This window comes from Lissotriton vulgaris, chromosome 2_1, assembly GCF_964263255.1.
Source record: "Lissotriton vulgaris chromosome 2_1, aLisVul1.2, whole genome shotgun sequence".
Taxonomy (NCBI): Eukaryota; Metazoa; Chordata; class Amphibia; order Caudata; family Salamandridae; genus Lissotriton; species Lissotriton vulgaris.
The window spans coordinates 152,565,760-152,585,384 of record NC_141687.1 but is presented as its reverse complement, the minus strand read 5'-3'; the positions used below and the strand labels follow the sequence as shown (position 1 = coordinate 152,585,384).

Below are 19,625 nucleotides of genomic sequence, written 5' to 3'. Positions count from 1 at the left end.
GAGGCTTTGATGTGGGAACTGGGCCCAAGTCCAGCGGCCACCATTCAGGAGACCAGAGGAGGCTCGCCCTGCCGAAAAGCATAACCTCAGTTTTTGCAACGTTACATTGGAGGCAGTTTGCGGCCATCCAATGTGACACTGCCCTCATACCCTCAGCAAAATTTTCCTTGACTGTAGGACCAAGGGATTGGGCGTGCTAAATCCTCCCTCTGATCTGCCGTGAGCTGTGGCATAGTGAGGTCAGCCATAAAGGACTCATACTTCTTGTCCGATAACTGCGGGTGTGGCCCATAAAGTGCAGTGTAGTAGTCCTGGAATGTAGCATTTATGTCAAGTGGTGTCCTAACCGGTGTGCCTTGTTGGTCATTCACTTCTAGTATGGGGGTGTACATAGGCACCTTTCGTACCAATCGTGCTAGCAAAGGACCAGACCTATCAGCTTGCGCGTGTTGTCTGCATGTGTATTCTCTGTAGTCAAGTACCCTCAATTCTTCGAGTAATTCTACGTGTTTCATGTGTGTCCCCTGTAATTGTGCGAGTTGGTCATTCGTACCCGCAGCCTCCCTCTCCAGCATTGCCAGTCTCCCCTCCTCCTCCTTAAGTCGCTCCACCACTGTGTGCCGCATACCCACTTTCGTACCCATCGCTACTCCTCGTATGGTCACCTTAAAGGCGTCCCATTCGACCTGCCTTGAGCTAGCTGTGCCTGCGTTCTCAGTAAAATATTGTGTGATAGCATTCGATAGTGTGGACCTGAATACAGTATCCTCCAGTAGTTCCGGCGGTAGTCGCCATGTTGGTATCGGAGTTGGGATCCCACCCCAGTGTGTTATTTCTACCGGGTTGTGGTCAGAGAATGTTTTCCCGATGTGAGTGGCAGATGTAATAGACCCCAGTAAAGCTCTAGAGCAAAAGATGCGATCTATCCTAGCGTGTAACTTGTGGGGTGGAGAATAGAAGGTATATTCCCTGTGCAACATGTTTTTACTCCTTCATGCATCAGTTAAATCCCAACCGTTAGCCCATTGTGTTAGTGCTTCGGCTTGTTTCCTACTCTCCGTTGCATGTAGTGGGGGGTGAGACCTGTCAAGAGAGAGATCTAGGACTGCAATATAGTCCCCTCCTATTATCCATTCATACTCCGACCATTCAGAAAGTACCCTGCTGATTGTGGCGAGGAACGTCATCTGGTCAGTGTTCGGCGCATACACACTGCCGAGCACTATGGGGGAACCATCCAATTTCCCACGTATAAACACATATCTTCCCTCTTTGTCTACTCTTTGTTCTATCATTTTGAAGGGAACGGAGTTTTTGAGCCAGACAGCCGCTCCCCTCGAAAACGCGGAGTAAGTGGTGGCAAATAATTGGCCCTTCCATTTCTTATGTAGCTTAGCGCTCTCTGCTCCATTAAGGTGGGTCTCCTGTAGGTATGCTATAGTCACCTGTCGTCTATTCAGTTGCGCCAAAATTCTGTGCCTCTTGTGTACTGATCCCATAGCCCTCACATTCTAGGTGCATATCTTATATGTGTCAGGAGTCTCCATGGCAGTGCGTGTCTGTTACACATGTCGAACCCAGTACAATTAGTGCGCTGTATATGTGAATGTGTGATACAAGTGCCTGAACTTTACTAAACTCTCCAACCTGAAGGTCTCCATCTGGAAGAAGATGGGGACCAAACATCTGTGCCCAACGTGGGTAACAAGTAAACTGAAGTGTGCCTGCGCCCTGGGGGGTGTGGTCGGCCACACGCACTCACTAGTTATCTGCTGATAATTTCAGCCTTCTACCCTGTTCCTAATATGTACCCTGTTCCCGGCTTGCCCACCTCCGCCTTTACAAACATTCATCATACATTACCATTCGGTGTCTTCAACATTTAAAGTCAGAATTTGTTCGCCATTTGTGCAGTAATTTTTGGATACAATTGCAAACTAGTGTCTGAGCCCGACAGTTCTGTGCGTGAGTCCGAGTGGCTGCCCACGTCCGGCTTATCCCTGGCATCGTGTGCTGCCAGTGCATCCGTCGTCAACAAAGTCACTTCTGTACTCGATCTCGGTCTGCCTGGTGTCCGCTTTCCTTTCGCGCTGGTCACCTCAGTTAAGACGTCTCTTGAGATTGGCTGCATTTCCACTTGGCGAGATGGTCCGTCCTCCTGTTCGTCTGCCATGGGCTCTTGCGTATGCAGTGGCGTTAGCGCTACTTCCGTCCATTCCGAAGCCTCCTCTGGGGAGTCGAAAAAGTAAGTTTTGTTTTTGTGCATGATTTTTAGGCGGGCTGGGAAGAGGAGTGCGTATTTCAGGTTACGGTCTCGTAGTTTGCGTTTCACACCTAGGAAAGTCGATCTAGTTTTCTGGACTGCCGGGGTGAAGTCTGGGTATATAGATATCGTCTTGTTTTCATACTTCAAAGGAGCTTTCTCTCTGGCTGCCTTTAATACTGAGTCTCTGTCCTTATAGTGTAGTAGGCGCGCAATCAGGGGTCGCGGTGGTGCTCCCGGTCTGGGCGGCTTCATAGGCATTCTGTACACTCTATATAGTGGAGTGAGGTCTGTTGGTCCCACCACTGTCTTCAGCCAGTCTTCCACAAACTGTGTGGGGTTTCTCCCCTCGCTGCATTCCGGCACGCCCAGTATGCGGACATTGTTTCAGCGTGAGCACCCTTCCGCTTCATCCACTCTATCTCGCAGAGTTTTAAGCTGTTGTTCCATGTTCTCAAGTCGAGTGGAATGTTCCGTTTGTTGTGGAATCAGATCGTCTAGTACAATTCCGTGTTCCGTGACTTTCTCCGCCAGTTTGTTGTGGTCGGCTTTAAGGATGGACAGACCCATAGACATTGCATCTATCCGCCCTTCCAGCGCTTCTCTGGAGGCCCTTATTTCTGTTAAGATGAGGTCTAATTTAGCCTCCTGCGAGTCTTTGCCCGTCGGTGGTATTATTTCATTATTGGAAGAAGCCAGTGGGTCCGCAGAGCCCTTAGAATGTAGGTCAGCGTTCGCCACTGGGTCCTGCTGTTTGAGTCTGTTGCGTACCATGGTTGCGTGTTGGTTTTGCGTTGCACGCCAATTTCTTGTGGGTGCGCTCAGCTTTCCCCTTTGCTGGTATCTGCGGTCTTCGTGTACTGTCTCCAGGTGCCCTGGGGGCTATTGTTCTGATCTCGATGCAGGAGCCCTATCTGGCGGGGGCAATTGCTGCGGATGCATGTGCTCACGCAAGTCTCTTAGTAACTCTTGCACCACAGTCACCCCCGTGGGATCGTTCTCGTGTCCACTGCGTCTAGCGGGGGTAGAGGGGGAGGGCGTCCCTTATGCGGGTGCAGCGTCACCGTGATTTACGTTTGGTGCACCTGCTTGCACAACAGTGTGAGTTCTAGGCACCGTCACTTGCGCAATGGCCAGGTTATACGCAGGGTGCGCCAAACTCTACTCCCTCAGGCTCCCGGGTTTGTGACGGGCAGCGATCTGAACCGTGGTTTCCTCTCCCAGTTCAGCGCATTAGTACGTGTGCACGTTTCGGCGCCTGCTGGTAAGGCTCACGCTGATGTGTGGTGTGCAGAATCAGCTCACTCCGCCTCAGATAACCAGTGTGTTCCCACTGCGGGGTCTTAGAACAGTTCAGACAGTCTATTTCTCCCCGCCAAATGAGGGCTCCCTCTGGGGCTCATACTTTCATTTTCCAACTTCGGTGCTTCACAAAATGGCGTCCGCCAGCATTCGCGCCGATATCTTCCACGATTACCCCATCTGGTCTATCACTCGGTAGTGGAACGTGACTCTCTGTCTTCCCTCCATTGTGCAGCTTCCCCCAGCCTCTGTTCCCCGCACGGCTTACTTGGGCAGCGCCATGTCACCTCCTCTGCGTGTCGGGGCTCCGTCCGTCTGGTCTGCGCCCGGGCGCCGAGTCTCTCGGCACCAACGTACTTTCTGCCTTCCCCACACCGCACTTGGTTCCGAGCTTGGGTTTCCGTTCGTGGGATGCGGGCGCTATCATCGCCACTCACTTCGGGGCTCCTCTCTCACACCGCCAGACGCCGGTATAATGTCTCCTCTTGTTTGCTGCACCCGGACCGGCTCCTCCTCCTACTTCAGTCCGCAGGTCCCGGCCTGTAGCAAGGCAGCTCCGCTTCCGCCAATCTCCCACGCGTTTCAGGAGCCTTAATCGTCGCCAAAGCTATTTCCGCAGTTCTCACACCCTTCTAGTGGTAATTGGGCGAAGGTGGGTGCCCAGTGGGATCAAGGATCACAGGATAATTAGCTTGTTTCCAGGGCATGGGACGGAGCTAACTCAGTTCACGTCCGCCATGCTTGGCCAGTACTGCCTTTCCTTATTAATAGTCACCTCTACTCGCCGTTTATGTCCCCACCTCTTTTACAGGTCATATAAATGAAAAACAATCTTAACTTAGATTAGGACACAACAATTCATGTAGTCTGGAAGGGTCTTTGGACCAAGGATATTTTCTAGGAGTAACATTGATGGAAGCGCAGGCTTCTAAGATTTTAACATGCAATCTCATTTGTCTAAATGTAAAAGAATGCATCATGCAACCATCAAAACATACATATCAGTACACAACACTAACAACATTTAAAAAAGTAATCCTAGCATCTCCCTTAATATCACAGAGAAAATAGACATATTGGCAAAGAAGAAAAAAAGTAAATTACCATCTGCTTTCTTGGTTCAGTCACTAGTCTGATCCGAACAAGGTACTTTAGATTCATGAATGGCATTTAAAGGTGACAAGATCAATAGTTCACCCTTTTCTCTGCCATGCCAATCAAACAGTACGTACTCTATTTTGTCTGAAGTTACGTCTCTTAGCAACTCAAGAATAAAATATTTTAAAGGAACTGGGAAGAATAGCAACATGATTATCTCACAGTCCACTGGGAAAGCAAATGGGTGTTGCAGCTCAACAATGCCCTGCCAAATGTAAGACTGCATGTTTCAAAACAACTGTACATCAAAAGCATATTTATACAGTCTCTTACGTTTGATCTTTTTCCTGGTGCTGTTTTTGACGCTTGGTGCTAAAATCAAGACAGCATTGAAGATCAGGGTTAACAAACATATTCTTCAGCCAGTCGATATATTGCTGCAAAACTGCTGGTTGCAAGTGTCTCACCACCTTCCAAAAGCTGGGCACCACCGGGTAGCCTTGGTTTGTGAGAGTGGAGAATGCAACCATAACAGCCAGCTGTTTTTCCGGATCCTTGCATGTCTCAAGGAATGCATCCACGTAGGTCTCCATCTCTGGCCCAAACTTAAATCGATCTTGGAGCTGAAACCCAAAAAGAACAATCAATGTAAACATTTCAATGTCCCACACAATTCTCCAAAATATATATAAGCATATGTAAGACAAGTGACCTTTCTGCATTGCTAAGGAGATGCACAGTAAACCGGAGAGAAAACTGGATCTTAAAAAAAACGATTTACTTTTTGGTGTTTCTAAGCGCAGAAGTTGCCATTATTCAATATACTCGAATTTAATTTAATGGTACCCAATTTATGACTCTCAGAAGAATGATAGGCTGAGTTAGAATTTACAGCATTCAAACTCCTGATCTGCACAGCAATCAGATGTCAGCTATTAATGCTAACTAGATAAGCCATGTTGGTTTCCGAAACAAAAACAAGAGCACTTTCAAGCTTGCTTGTGCATTAAAACCGTTACTAGACAAGAGAAATCTCAACAACCCCAAGACCCTTTCCTCCTTAGGCTTCACCATTAGTACCCTGTGACCCAGCATTTTCCTTGCCAATGCAAGTCAGCAACGGTCATAAAAGTTAATGGGCATAGTGCTAACCCTCCAATGACTTTTGGTAGCTCTATTCTTGAAGCTTCCAGCTGCTCTTTCCTCCTAACTGGACCATTGATATGCAGGAGACTTCAGGTGTTGGGGGGGGTCATGCAGGAGTAAATTGGAGCACCGATCTAAGAGCTGGGAAAAGTGCTTCCCCTCCAGGGAGGTTCGGCCATGGAACAATTGCAGCTGGCAGGAAAGTGAGTTGAGGTGACCTGAGAGTTGCAGAGGAGATGCTCATGTACCATGTGGCTTCTGAAGACCATCACCAAAATCATACAAAATTCCCTTCTCCCACCTACCAATTTAATAAGAGGCCATGGTACGGTGGGGGGTACTGTATTCTCCCCACCATCACTAGACACCTATTAGCACCCATGATACAGCGACATACAGTGGACACCCGCCATGTTAAAAGGCAGATGGACTGAAAGACGGCTCAACATGCCTGCCCGCACCCCCCCTACAAATTAGCCACTCTCCTCCCCCCCTCAAGACCTTCCCCATCTCACTACTCCCATCTCCCCCGCCATCCCTTACCTCAGTTTCATGTATTTTTCTCTACCTGGTACTATTTCATGGTGTAACATAACTCAGTTGGACATCTTCATTGCATTTTAAATTCTAATGCAAGTCTTTCTTGTGACCAACAGTAAAGAATTGCAACACAAATGTAACCCCCCTCAGCCCAAAAAAAAGAAATCATACAAAATTGTCAGCTTCATCAACAATGCCAGCATCACTGCCTCCATGATGTAGGTATTAACAGGTCAGATCAGTTTTGGAGTGCCTGCTGCGATCTCAACGGAGAGACGCAGCAGTGGCTTCAACAAAACAATGGCTGCGAGATGTGTGGGGTGTGCTGTGGGCAGAAACAGGACCAGGTGGCCTATTGCCTGCTGCTCCCTACAGCGAGGGGAGAATGTGCCCTGAAGTTCAGGGAAGACCTAAGCTATGGCTGATTCGTGCCTGGGGCAAATGATTTGATGACCTGGTGTACCCACTCTCCCCTTCGCTGAACGCTTCCAGGGGGGTATCTAGATTTTGAAGCATGTGATGTAGCTGAGCCAGGTCATGGGGGATCCTAGGCCTGTAGACATTTGTAATTCAGACAGCTATGCCAATGACGCATGGAACGGGGATGATGGTGGGTAACCCACCAGAGTAGGAGGGATAGACTGGAAAGGAAGTCTGTCTAAAGACAGACTGGGTAGGTGACGACCAAGGAGGGAATCCATGGCCCATCTCCCCTATAGCTAAACCAGGTTTTTAGTTATATATTTATTGTTTGTATTTCAAAAAATGTTCTCTCTTCCTGAGGCTGCATTTTGGAATAGAAAATGTCAGACAAAGACATTTGCAGCAATATGGTTTCCTCTTTTTTTTTTATCTATTTCAAAGGCGAATGAATGACGGAAAGGAGAGGAAAGAACAGTTATGGTTTTCTGCATGTCATGAAGAGGGCATGGCGAGGCAATGCTCTCCTGGAGTATGGCAGTGCTGCAAAATGTGCTAGTATTTTCCCGTTTTTACATATAAATACAGACAAATTAAAACTTGATTTCCGTCTGTATTTATATGTAAAAGTCTGTTTAAACAGAAAACCGGGAGCCCTAATTATATGGTGTGGTTGTGCGACCTCACCGTGTAATACACTTAACAACCGTTTGAGGTCCAGTAGGTTTCAAATGGAAACCCCTCAGCTCCACCCTGAGTAGTTGTGGCACCGAGCAGCAAGGCTTACACAGAAGAACAAGTATTGGGCCTTTAAACTGCAACAAACAAAATTGAAGAAGAAATCCGACATCACACTCAAGAAACCCAACACCAATTTATAAAAATAGACGGTATTTTTTATAAGATTTTAGACACTAGACCGAAAAAAATCCACTAGAGGGTTCAAGACAAATACATTTTTCAAGCAATAATGAGTCTGTGCAATTTTACCATGAACCAGCATTGGCAAAGTCGACAAATTGCTAATTTGGAAACATTTTCAAAGAAAACTTGGGTAAGTGTCAATGCGGTGGTTAGAGTACTTGGGGCAACCAACTGAGGCAGGGAGCCAGTCAGGGGTATCAGCAAGGTCATCCAGAACAGTTACCTCCACAGAAGAAGCAGTCCTTCAGCAGTTCGAGGCATGTATCCCAATGGAATGGTCCCGATTCAAGGGATGAAGGATGCTGAAGAAGCTCCAAGGGTGCTGTTGATGGGGCGCGGTAGAAGGGGGTCTTCGGGCAGAGATTCCCAGGTCCCCAAAAATGGTGAGGGGGTCATGGTTACATTTTCAAAGAAAACTTGGGTAAGTGTCAATGCGGTGGTTGGAGTACTTGGGGCAACCAACTGAGGCAGGGAGCCAGTCAGGGGTATCAGCAAGGTCATCCAGAACAGTTACCTCCACAGAAGAAGCAGTCCTTCAGCAGTTCGAGGCATGTATCCCAATGGAATGGTCCTGATTCAAGGGATGAAGGATGCTGAAGAAGCTCCAAGGATGCTGTTGATGGGACACGGTAGAAGGGGGTCTTCCGGCAGAGATTCCTAGGTCCCCAAAAATGGTGAGGGGGTCATGGTTGCATTTTCAAAGAAAACTTGGGTAAGTGTCAATGCGGTGGTTGGAGTACTTGGGGCAACCAACTGAGGCAGGGAGCCAGTCAGGGGGACCTGCAAGGTCATCCAGAATAGTTACCTTCACAGAAGAAGCAGTCAGTCCTTCAGCAGTTCGAGGCATTTAATTTGTGAAGTAATGTATCCCAATGGAATGGTCCTGATTCAAGGGATGAAGGATGCTGAAGATGATCCAAGGATGCTGTTGATGGGACGAGGTAGAAGGGGGTCTTCCTTAAGAGATTCCTTGGTCCCCAAAAATGGTGAGGGGGGCATGGTTGAAGGGTCTACGTCCACGAAGTCCTCCTCGGTCTGTCCGAAGATAAGTCACAACTAGACTCCAAGTCACCCATTGTCGCGGACACAGGCCAATCCTTCCTAGGTCGAGAACTCTCACTCTCAGGGTCATGCCACACTCAGATAGCACTTCAGGGCTCAGCAAACGTGAGTGAAACTCTGTGCATCAGGTCTTGGTCCTCGGTGCTGCACGGCGGTGGTGGTAGCAGCTTGCAGACTTTGGGCTACTAACTTGCCCCAGCAGGACTCTTCAGCTACCTGTGCTGCAAACAGGAGGCCAGTTAGATGGCCCTTTGAGTTCTCTTGGCTTGTCTGTGCTCTGGAGACAGATTCTGCTGAGAGGAACAGCAGGCTCATTTCCCTCTCATCGCTATGCAGCAGGTGCAGTCCTTGTCGGTGCAGCCTCTATCTGGTGGTCCCTCGGTGCAGCAGGGCAGTCCTTCTTTGTTCCTTCTTCCAAGTCAGTTGAGATCCTAGTTCTGGTTGCCAGGGGTGCCATATTTATCTTCAGAAAATGCAGTCAGGGTAGGATGAGGTTGGTAGCCATTGAGCTACCATGTTCCCTCCCTCCTAATGACCACTTCACTTCCTGGGAAGTATGGCATTTGGATAATCCCAGGATGCACTATACTGCACACTCCCGACATAGTGAGACCCCTCTCTCGACACTCAGAGCTCCCTAGCCAACCCCCCACAAAGGTGTGGCTACCAAGGAGAGAGACACCCGTGGAGTAACCGGTTTGGCAACTGACTTCTACTCTCCTGTACCCAGTGCCAGCCTGTCAACCTAAACAATAAAAGAGCCCCTCTCCCAAGTGGTGTTACCCATTCGCACTTTGTCTTGAAGCTCATCTTTTGGCGAACACCAGTGTGGCTACCTGCAGAAAGGAGGAAGCAAAACTCTCCCATGTAGGCCCATATTGTGTCGTTTCCTGAGAGGTGTTAGCATGTCTCCTCAGAAGGGCAGAAAGCTGTCTGCAGGACAATTCCTAAGTACATTAGTAAACGGGCACTGGAAACTTTGGGCAAGTAAAGTGGCAACTTCTAAAGTTGCACTTTGCCCACCAGTGAATACAATTTGATTTAACCTGTCAAATTGGATTTAATGCACTGATTCTTTTGATACTAAATAGTGCCTGTAGGAAAGTGCCTCTTTTTGACATGGTCACCCCCACTTTTTGCCTGGTACTGGATGCAATTTTGACAGAAGTGAACTGGGTTCCTGCTATCCAGGCCCCCGGTTCCCTAAAAATAGTACTAGTACTTCTTCCATTAGCCATATTTTTAGCAGCCCCCAAAAGTCCCCAGAAAATGGTACCTAGTGTACCCTGAGCATGGATACTAAAGCGGGTCCCTAAAGGCTACAGCATGCATTGTGCCACCCTAAAGGACCCCTCACTTAACTCATGCAGACTGCCATTACAGGCTGCTGGTCTTGGTGAAGGGTGTGTTACTCCTCCTCTTGGTAATACTGCTTATGGTCATCGATGCCATCTTCAGATTGTTTTGCTGTGGGTAGGTGAGAATGTAAGAATGCTCTATATGTAAGCAAAGAGATGTCCATGCGTTACTATGAAATAAAGTGTATGAACTGCAACCTACACCAGCATTATTGGGGTGGAGGTTTGGCGCATTTGAATCTACAACACTACATGCCAAGAACAGATGCTTACAGGGTAAGTAACAATCCGTTACTTACATGTGTGCTGTAGATACACATGCTTTGTAAAACTGTAAAGCAGTCCCTCGCCTTAGGCAGCGGTTAACTAGTGGGGATTGCAGACATTTGAAAAAGAGTTTTAAGTACTGCTTGACCAACATTGGGTTGTTGGTGTGCAAATACATTCACACAAGAATGTTTTGTGAAACTGTATGGAATATAGACCAAGTTGCTGCTTTACAAATATCAGCTATAGGACGGTTTCCTAAGAAAGCCATGGAAGCTCCAATCTTCCTAGTGGAGTGAGCTTTTTTGGAGGGGGTGGGGAGCACAGGTAAAAGCGGTTTCACTTTTACACAGCATGTTTGGATACATTTAACTATCCACTTGAAATAATTTCGTCTTTCTGAATGATTTAGTCCTGTCAATGTAGTACATTAGTAACATCTAAAGTGTGTAATGCTCTTTCTGCAACTGTGTTTGGTTCCGAGGAAAAAACAGGTAAGACAATGTATTGATTAATATGAAAATGCCAAACCACTTATAGTGCTTAGAACTAACGAAAATTCCTACCCAATCGCAATGTATTTGAAATAAAGGCTCCTCAAGAGTCAACACCTGTATTTCACTGACCATTTTAAGAGAAGTAATAGCGATTAAAAAGGCAAGTTTCCATGAAAGGTACTGCAATTGACAAGAATGTAGTGGTTCAAAAGGTGAACCCATTAGTCTTGTTAGGACAATGTTTAAGTTCCATGCTGGAGAAGTTGGAAGTCTAGGATGAATTATCCTTTTAAGTACCTCCATAAAGGCTTTGATAACTGGAATATTAAACCCGGATAGGCATTTTCTATTTTGTTGATACGCTGCAATAGCTGCAAGATGTAATCTTATAAAGGAGTATGCCAGCACTGCATTTTGAAAATTAAATAGGTAAAAGAACGGTTTGTTATTTTGCTAGAAGAGTGTCTATGTCTTTCTTGTTTGTGGCAGAACATAATGAAACATTTCCATTTTGCTGCATAACATTGCCTTGTGGTAAGATTATGAGCATCTTTAAGAATGTTCATAAATTCTTGAGGTAAATTTAAGTATCCAAAGTCTAAAACTTCAGAAGCCAAATTGCAAGATTCATTTCTTTGGAATTGGGATATCTTGGTGTTCCATGGTTCGGAGTGAGAATGTCCGGGTTGAGGGGAAGCTTCACATGTGGGATTAGAGACAGTTCCAGGAGTGTTGAAAACCACTGTTGTTGAGCCCATGTTGGAGCTATTAGTATCATGACAAGATGTTTGTTTGAGTTTCCTGATAACTAATGGAAGTAGTGGGAGAGGTGAAAAAGAGTATGCAAATATCCCTAATCAGTTTATCCTTAGAGCATTACACTTGGATTGATGGCGTGGATACCTGCTTCTGAAGTGTGGGCATTTCGTGTTTTCTTTTTTTGCAAACGGGTCTATTTATGGAAACTCCCACTTGTGAAATATGGTTGAAGAACCTTTGGGTGAATTTCACATTTGTGGACTTGTTGTTGCATTCTGCTCAGAAAGTCCCCAATTTGATTGCTTGTCCCTGGGACATGTTCTGCTCGCAGGTCAATCTTGTGGTGTATTGCTAACCTCCATATTTGCCAAGTGAGATAATTGGGAGTGTGTGTTCCTGCCTTGTTTTTGTAAATAATACATAGTTGTCATATTGTATGTTCGAATCAAGACAGCTTTGCCTTGTAGATGAGGTAGAAAGGCTTTGATAGCTAGAGGAACCGCTTGCAGCTCTAGATGACTGATATGAAGATTCTTGTGTTTGCAATCCCATACTCCCTGATATGTGCTCCCAAACCTGTTAGGAAAGCATCTGTTAGAATTATTTGGGGAACTGGGTCCTGAAACAGCCCCTGGCTATTGGCCAATGATGATCTGCTTGTGCAGCAACTAATTTACAAGAGGCATGTATTAGCTTGGACTCTTTTTCTGGAGGTGGTGCACCTCCAGTTATTTGGGAGTTGGTCCTTTTCCTTGCGTTTGACACTACTGGAGAGTCTGGGGTTAGTTGACCGCTAAAGAAAAAAAATAGGGTCTGGTGGTGCTGCTTTGTACTTTTTGTCAAAGCGTGGAGTTACTATCCTCACTTTGGCTGGGTCTTTAACCCTTTCCATGCTCATGACGAGCTGAGCTCGTCATGATGCACGGTTGAGCTGTGCTGATGACGAGCTGAGCTCGTCATGAACAATGGACTTGACGATGAGTCAGCATAGGAGGGGAAAACACCTAGCAGCCAAGGTGTTAAAAATACTGTCTGAATGACGTGTCATATCCTTGAGTGATGGTAAATGTTGTGCCCCTCTCTGTGCATTAGACAAAGTCTCAAACAGAAATCCTCCTCTACTGAATCTTTACTTAGAGTGATCTGATAGAAGTTAGCTGTACGTGCTATTAAGCACTGATAATGAGAGCCATCAGAAGGAGGAGATGGGCAAGTGGGATATGTCAGGGGCAGTGTCTCCTTGAGGCTCAATATCATAATCATCCCAGGCATCCCCCATCTTGTGTATCATCTGGGATACCCCGATCTTCTTCGACTATTGATTGAGGGGATATGTTACCTGCCTCAGACAAATGTGGTGACTGAGGTGGTAGAGTAGGTGGTGTTTGTGGTACAGGCAAGGTGGGAATGCGCAATGGACTAGTTGCAGCATCCTTTCTTTTCTCTTCTTTACAGGTTGAACAGGAATGTCCAAAGCTTCCTCAAAACTCAGATGCTTCCTAGTAGTGTGTCGTTTTGCTGGTTATATTAATATGTTCTTAGTTCCAGACGGAATTTGCAGTCTTTGTTGCTTAGACTCAAGCTTTTGATGAAATTGCTAAGGGATTGGCTGTGGAGGAGCATTTTGATGGTGGAAGCTTTGTTTTCAACGGGGGAACATTCAGTTCCGAAATAGGAAGTCTTTGTTTTGGTGCTGAGACCGAAGACCGAGGTGTTGTGGCCATGAATGTAAAGGAGGTGGAGGCCCTGCTGTTAACTGAACTTTCACAGATGGGGCAGGGCTTCTCAGTCCTGTTTTCGGTGCACATCATGGCTATTCTGCAGTAGCGGCCCATGAGCAGGGTTTTTGGTGGAATCCGATGGTTTGGATGTGGGATTAGGGGTAGAAGGACTCAAAGAAGTTTTCTTTTTTGCTGGCTGAAGAATGGTCGAATCCTCCTTGGAGTGAGACTGGAACTAGGAATCATGGAAAGAAAGGGATTCCTCCTATGCCGCAGAAGCATCTTCCCTCCTCTTCTTGTCACTTGAAGATGTCCCGGCATCATCCGGTTGCCTGCACTGGATTTCCTGTAGTCTAGCACATTGATCCCCAAGAGTCTTTTTGGACAGAAAGGAGTTGCAGGCCTCACCACTATCTGCTTGATTCTCGGGCGAGAGGCATAAGTTGCAAATGGGATGTTGGTTGGTGTGAGGGTATTTGGAGTGACACTACGGACAGAAACGGAGCGGAGTGCGTGCCATCAGCGCGCCATTCACCAAGAGCATTCGAAATGGAGGTTTTGCCCGGCTGTGGGAGCAAGCCTTGGCGACAAATCTATTTTCCCTCCAAATTTCTCTTTTGCTCTGTGCTAAGACCCGTGTGTTAAAACAGTGCACCCCCAGCCACCACTTTGTGTTCACAAGCCAGTGAGGCCAGCCCCACTGCATCCCCTCCAGCAACAGGGAGATTCAACATCGGAGGGTTCTTCTGTGAGCTGTTTAAACTGTATTTACTGGGGCCTCTGCACTTCGTTTTTTGGTCATCAGGGGCAATACATTTTTATTCAAACAGTATTGTTAGATTTTGAGTTAGTGAAGCCTTTACCTGCAGAAGTCCAAAGTGTGGATTGAGCCTGTCGGTCTCCGAGGAGATTCTGAACAGGAAAAGCAGCTTCCAACTCCCTGGCCAGCAAACCTTGTCTGAGGTCGCTGGGACCTTATATGGTCTGCTAGTGGTTGGCACATGTGTACACCGATTGGTGATTGTATCTGGTGTTTCTATTGGGTTAGCGTTAATGTCCTCATTGGTTAGTTATTTGAGGGTTCTTGGGTCTGTGATTCAATCATTGTAGGGTTGGGGCTTGGGCTAGGGTTAAGACTTCTATTGGAAGTAGGGACTAGGGCTTCCTATGTTATAGGTTGTTGGGAGTAGGGTCGGACTAGGGCTAGGGTTAGACCTTTAATTGGAAGTAGCTATTTAGGGCTTCTGGTGTGATTGGTTGTTGGACTAGTTGTGGGAATAAGAGTAGGGTTAGGCTTTCTATTGGAAGTATGGACTAGGGCTACCTGTTAGGGCTACCTGTTCCATTGGCTGCTTGGACTTGGGTTGGGACTACTGGCAGTGCTAAGGCCTTTATTGGACGTAGAGATCACGGTTTTTGAACTGATTGGGTGCTTGGACTAGGGCTAAGATTGGCTGTAAGGTCCTGGTCTCCTATTTGGTTCTAGATTTTAGGGCTAGTGTTGAGATTGGATAATGTTAGGGCTAGGATTCCCATTGGCTGAAAGGGTCACCTGATTACTAGGGCTATAAAAGGCCAGGGTTAGGGAGTCTCTGCCCGGGCGTCGAGGCGAAGGGTGGAGAGGACCAGGGTAGTTGCCTGTTTGAGCCTGTTAAGGGCGGAGAGGACAAGGGTAGTTGCCTGTTTGAGCCTGTTGGAGACTGACCAGGACCAGGGCCAGAAATGCTGCCCTTTTTCACATTTAGCAATACCCAGCCCACACCATCCACATACAGAGCAACACACTCACACCAAATGTACACCACACACAACACTATGCACAGACTAATGTACCAGCATGCACCACCACCCCAACCAAACCACATTAACACACCCTACTATCTCAACTACCACACAGATCCACCATCACCCACAAACAGTACACAACTATATCCTATACCACTAACCAATACACTAATCACTAACACCAATCAACACCCTATATAACTACATCCGATTCAAACACATTCTCCCTGCTGTAATTACACCTAACAGACCACCTTTTATCTCCTACTCCACCCCTCCTTGCATCATCTGACACCTCTTTTACTATACAGATCCCCTAAAACAAACCTTTCTAAACACTTTCCTCCGAGTCCTCCTCTCCAAAACTCCTTATTACTCATCCAAAAGCCTCCTCCTATTGCTAAGACCTAAAAAAAAACTAAAAAAAAATAATCTTTCCCTCTTTTATCCCTCCACTATTCTTTTCAATCGAAATTAACAGACTAACATTTTCAATTCTCAAATTCCATAATAAACTATACTAATATACTACCCAAATAACTGAATAATATATCCACTACTCAAATTACTTCAAATTTTTTACTATACTAATTTTCAACAGTAATCCTTTATGGGTTCCGGAGTGGCGTGCTACTCGCCAGAAAAGCGCTTCAACACCCTTCAGTGGTAACAAGTGCTATATGAATGCAAATCTTTCTTCCCCTTTTATCCCTCTGCTATCCTTCTCACTCCAAGTAACAGACTAATATCCACCCCTGAAATTACCTCATATTTCACCATATTAAACTTAATATTAAAGTAACAAATCCTGTAAGCAGTACAGGGCCCACATTGTGATGAATGCTGAACACTGACGTGACTGCGTAAAGCTTGTGTACAATGTCTTCACAATCTAGAAGATCCAGCGCAGGAGGACTGCGGTCAGCAGCTGCTACCAAGTGCAAATCATCAATAGCAACCAGAGCGATTGACCCCGCACATGTCTCGGTATTCTGCAAATCATAATGAAACACTGCGGGTCTAAAGTTCTACACACACCCATAATAAAGACAGACACTGGTTATGCCTTCCACAAGAAGCTTACCTGAGCAGAGACTACATGGTCACCAAAGTGGCGCATCACATCTCCTCGAAGTACAGTCTGGAGCTGGTCTAAAGAGAGCAAGGGCAAGGCAGCCCCCAGCAACCGATAACACATGTAGCTAAAACCATCAGAAAACAAAAAATTAGCAAGATATTTCAGAAAATTACTAACTTCTTTATGAAATGGAGTGCTTAAAGTTAGATATCTTTTACAGTTTTGAACACATGCCTTTGACAATTTTTTGTGTGCAATTTTAAGACTGTAAATTAAAAAAATAACCTACTAGAGGACAACAGCAGAAGCTTCAAGCATAGACAAGTAAGAGGCAAAACAAATATGAAACGGAAATACAATTATTCTTGAACTGATCAGTTTGGCTTATGCTCAGCTCATACAGCTTCTAAATATAGACAGCCCCACTTTTTGTGGGTAGGCACACAGCCAGGGATTAGCTTATTTCAAGAAAAAGAACACCATGGAGGTCGTTTTACCAAGTTTGACCAACTGTACGCTGCTCACATACATTATCTTTCAATTAACTGGGTAGGCATCTGGGTATTATGTTAACTAACCATGCAAATGCCAATAAAGCTCTACCTTCAGCACAAGAACTAGTCAGGCACATTCAAACTTCTGATTGCATTTTCTGGTCAATGTGTCATAGTCGGAGATATAAAATTAGTAGTACTCAGAGCCAGGCTGTCTTAACTGGAAGGGACAACTCTAATAAGCTGCATCAGCTTATTTATTTATTTATTTATTTATTTATTGTGACTTATATAGCGCCCTATAACCCAGGGGTCTCTAAGCGCTTTGTTAGGATCAGCTAGACAATAAAAGATGCATCAGAATTACATTTAAAGGCCACCCCACGCTTGCTGGAAAAGCACAGTTTTTAGTTGTTTGCGGAAAGGCATTAGTTTCTTTTCATTGCGGAGTTTCAGCGGTAATTTATTCCACATAGCTGGCAAAGTATGTGAAAAAGCGCGTCCACCCACAGTAGTCAGTCTACAGCGTGGCTGAACCAGATAAATAGAGTCAGCAGATCTAAGCGCCCTCCCTGGTTTGTAAAGGGACAGACGAGATTTCAGATAGGTGGGTGCTCTGCCATGAAGCGCCTTGTGTACAATGCAGAGCCCCTTGAACATTAATCTCTGCCTCACTGGCAACCAATGGAGTTCCCGCAGGAGGGGGGATGCCTGGGTACTCCTTGGTTTCTTGAAGATGAGCCTAGCAGCATCATTCATTACCGTCTGCATTCTATTTAAGAGACCCTGTGGGAGTCCTATATACAATGAATTGCCATAATCCAGCCTGGCCAAAATCATTGCAGAAACCGCGCTCCTTAAGGTGGAAAAAGAAAGTAACGGGGAAACTTTCCTAAGTTGGCGAAGGAGGCCGACGCAACAGCCCACCACAGCTGAAACTTGCTTTTTCATGGACACCTTACTGTCCACCTGGATGCCCAGACTCTTGACCACCTCTGCCGGTTCTGGCGGCGTGCCCAACTCCCCAGGCCAGAAACGATCACACCAAGGGTTGCCAGCGATGGTAATCGGCAACACCTCGGTTTTGTCCGGATTGATTTTTAGGGAGTTGCCGGACATCCAGTTAGCTGTGCTTCTCAGAATGTTTTGCAGTCTGGTAAAGGCATTCTGGCTATCCTCCAGCTGGATAATAATCTGGGTGTCGTCTGCGTAGTTATATACCTGACAGTCTTTAAAAAAAAGAACCCCAGGTTAGAGGCACAAACTAAAACTGAAGCAGTCAATACAGAGTACAAGCCAACGCAGGCAAAAAATGTTGCAAGTGAAAACTAGATAGACATGTGCTGATATAACTGAAAGAAGGCATGGACCTGCGAGGGTTTGACCATATTAAAAGGAACTAGCAGAGGAAATGTACCTTTCAAACTTTACCAGCAATCTACCTTCTCTCTGAACAATTGCCTACTTTAGAACAAGGTAAAAATGTAATGGAACTCATTCAACCACTCTACTCCCAAGCAAGAAGAAGGAACTCACCTACTTCTATTTTACTGGCAATAACAGTCCTATCCTTCTCCACTTTAGTATCCACATCATTAATTTTATTATCTCATTATACCTTTATGACAATACCTCCCACTTTCTTTTTTATGAGAAGGCCATATTAAGAGGCAGTTTCTATTTCTTCCAAGAAATCAGAAACCTGGTGAAGCACTCCCGACAGCTCAGGTGTGGCCCGCCATGGGAAATCACAGGTGGCCGGACAACGATTCAAGAAAAGAGAAAGACCTGTGACACGGCTGCTCAGGCGTCATGGAGCGTGCAGCCAAGCTGAACGGAGGCAGTAGACCTACAAACCCAGAAGTGCAGCAGCTAACATCGGGCGGGGTGGGATAGCGGGATCGTGTCACATAGGTGCTGAAAGTAGGGGTGCTGGAGCACCTCCATAAATATGCTAGAGTCCAGAAGGTGAATGAGCACTAAAGATGCCTTTAAATTGTGTGCTTAGCTTGTCAAATATGCTGTGTGCTCAAATACAAAGGGCCAATGTCAGGTTATGTATTCTTACAAATTCCTGCTGATTCTGGAACTGGTGTTTACTTTTATTTCTATGGCTGCAAAGTGAGAGGATTTCATAAAAATGATCTTAGATGACAATCCTTCTAGGGCTGTCCAATATCTGTTTTTTTTTTTTTTTTAATATTTACATTTCGGTAAATGAACAATACACATTTCAAGTTAGGAAAGCACTTATTTGTAATTCTGAAGTATGATGGAAACAAAGATTTTAATAGGGTCAAAACAAATCAAGACACTTGGTATTGAGCGAGTGATACTCACTGAAAACTGATTTCAACATATTCAACTAGAACTTACCAGCAGGCAGCGCCACATTGCTGTGTCACAGGCAGGTTTTGTCCAAGACCAAATCGTCACCTGCTACTGAGGGAAGTTAAAACTAGTGCCAGACATAAAACTAACACCCATCAAAAAAGTGATTGATTTGGTGAGAGAAAAAGCCAGGACGCCAACCAGCGTACTTAAAACCCTTAGGTCAGACCTGGGCACACTCGAAATAATGGAGTGCAGGTCCTCAAGAAACATGTTAAAAGTATTAGCAGTGAGGAGCTACGACAGCAAGCAAGATGGCTGCTTAGGCTCCCGGCTCCGTCGACCCTCGTAACCTGCCGCAATATCCTGCATGTTATCCTGACTTAACCCCTAGTCTCTGTGTGCATGAACTGTCCCGCACTGCGATGGTGAAATCTGGAAACTTTTATCAGCTTGTTTGACGGAGTTGCATCGAGTGTAAGTTTGCGGCCTGCTCCAGTGGTGAAGCCGGGGCCTAAAGTACTTTCACAGCCGGGCTGTAGTGCAACAACATTGGCCAAGAGACTCAGGCTGGGACCGT

General features: G+C 45.9%; 1 protein-coding gene across 1 annotated transcript in view; it reads right to left on the bottom strand.

Annotated features, from left to right (window-relative positions):
• The window catches only part of MYBBP1A (MYB binding protein 1a), a 517,888-nt gene that overhangs the window by 392,329 nt on the left and 105,934 nt on the right, over positions 1 to 19,625 (bottom strand). Inside the window, exons 8-9 of the mRNA XM_086954610.1 lie at positions 16,227 to 16,344; positions 4,997 to 5,286 (exon numbers count right to left, since the gene is read on the bottom strand). Coding sequence (XP_086810736.1) covers positions 4,997 to 5,286; positions 16,227 to 16,344 — 408 coding nt within the window. The remainder of the gene's footprint in view (positions 1 to 4,996; positions 5,287 to 16,226; positions 16,345 to 19,625) is intronic.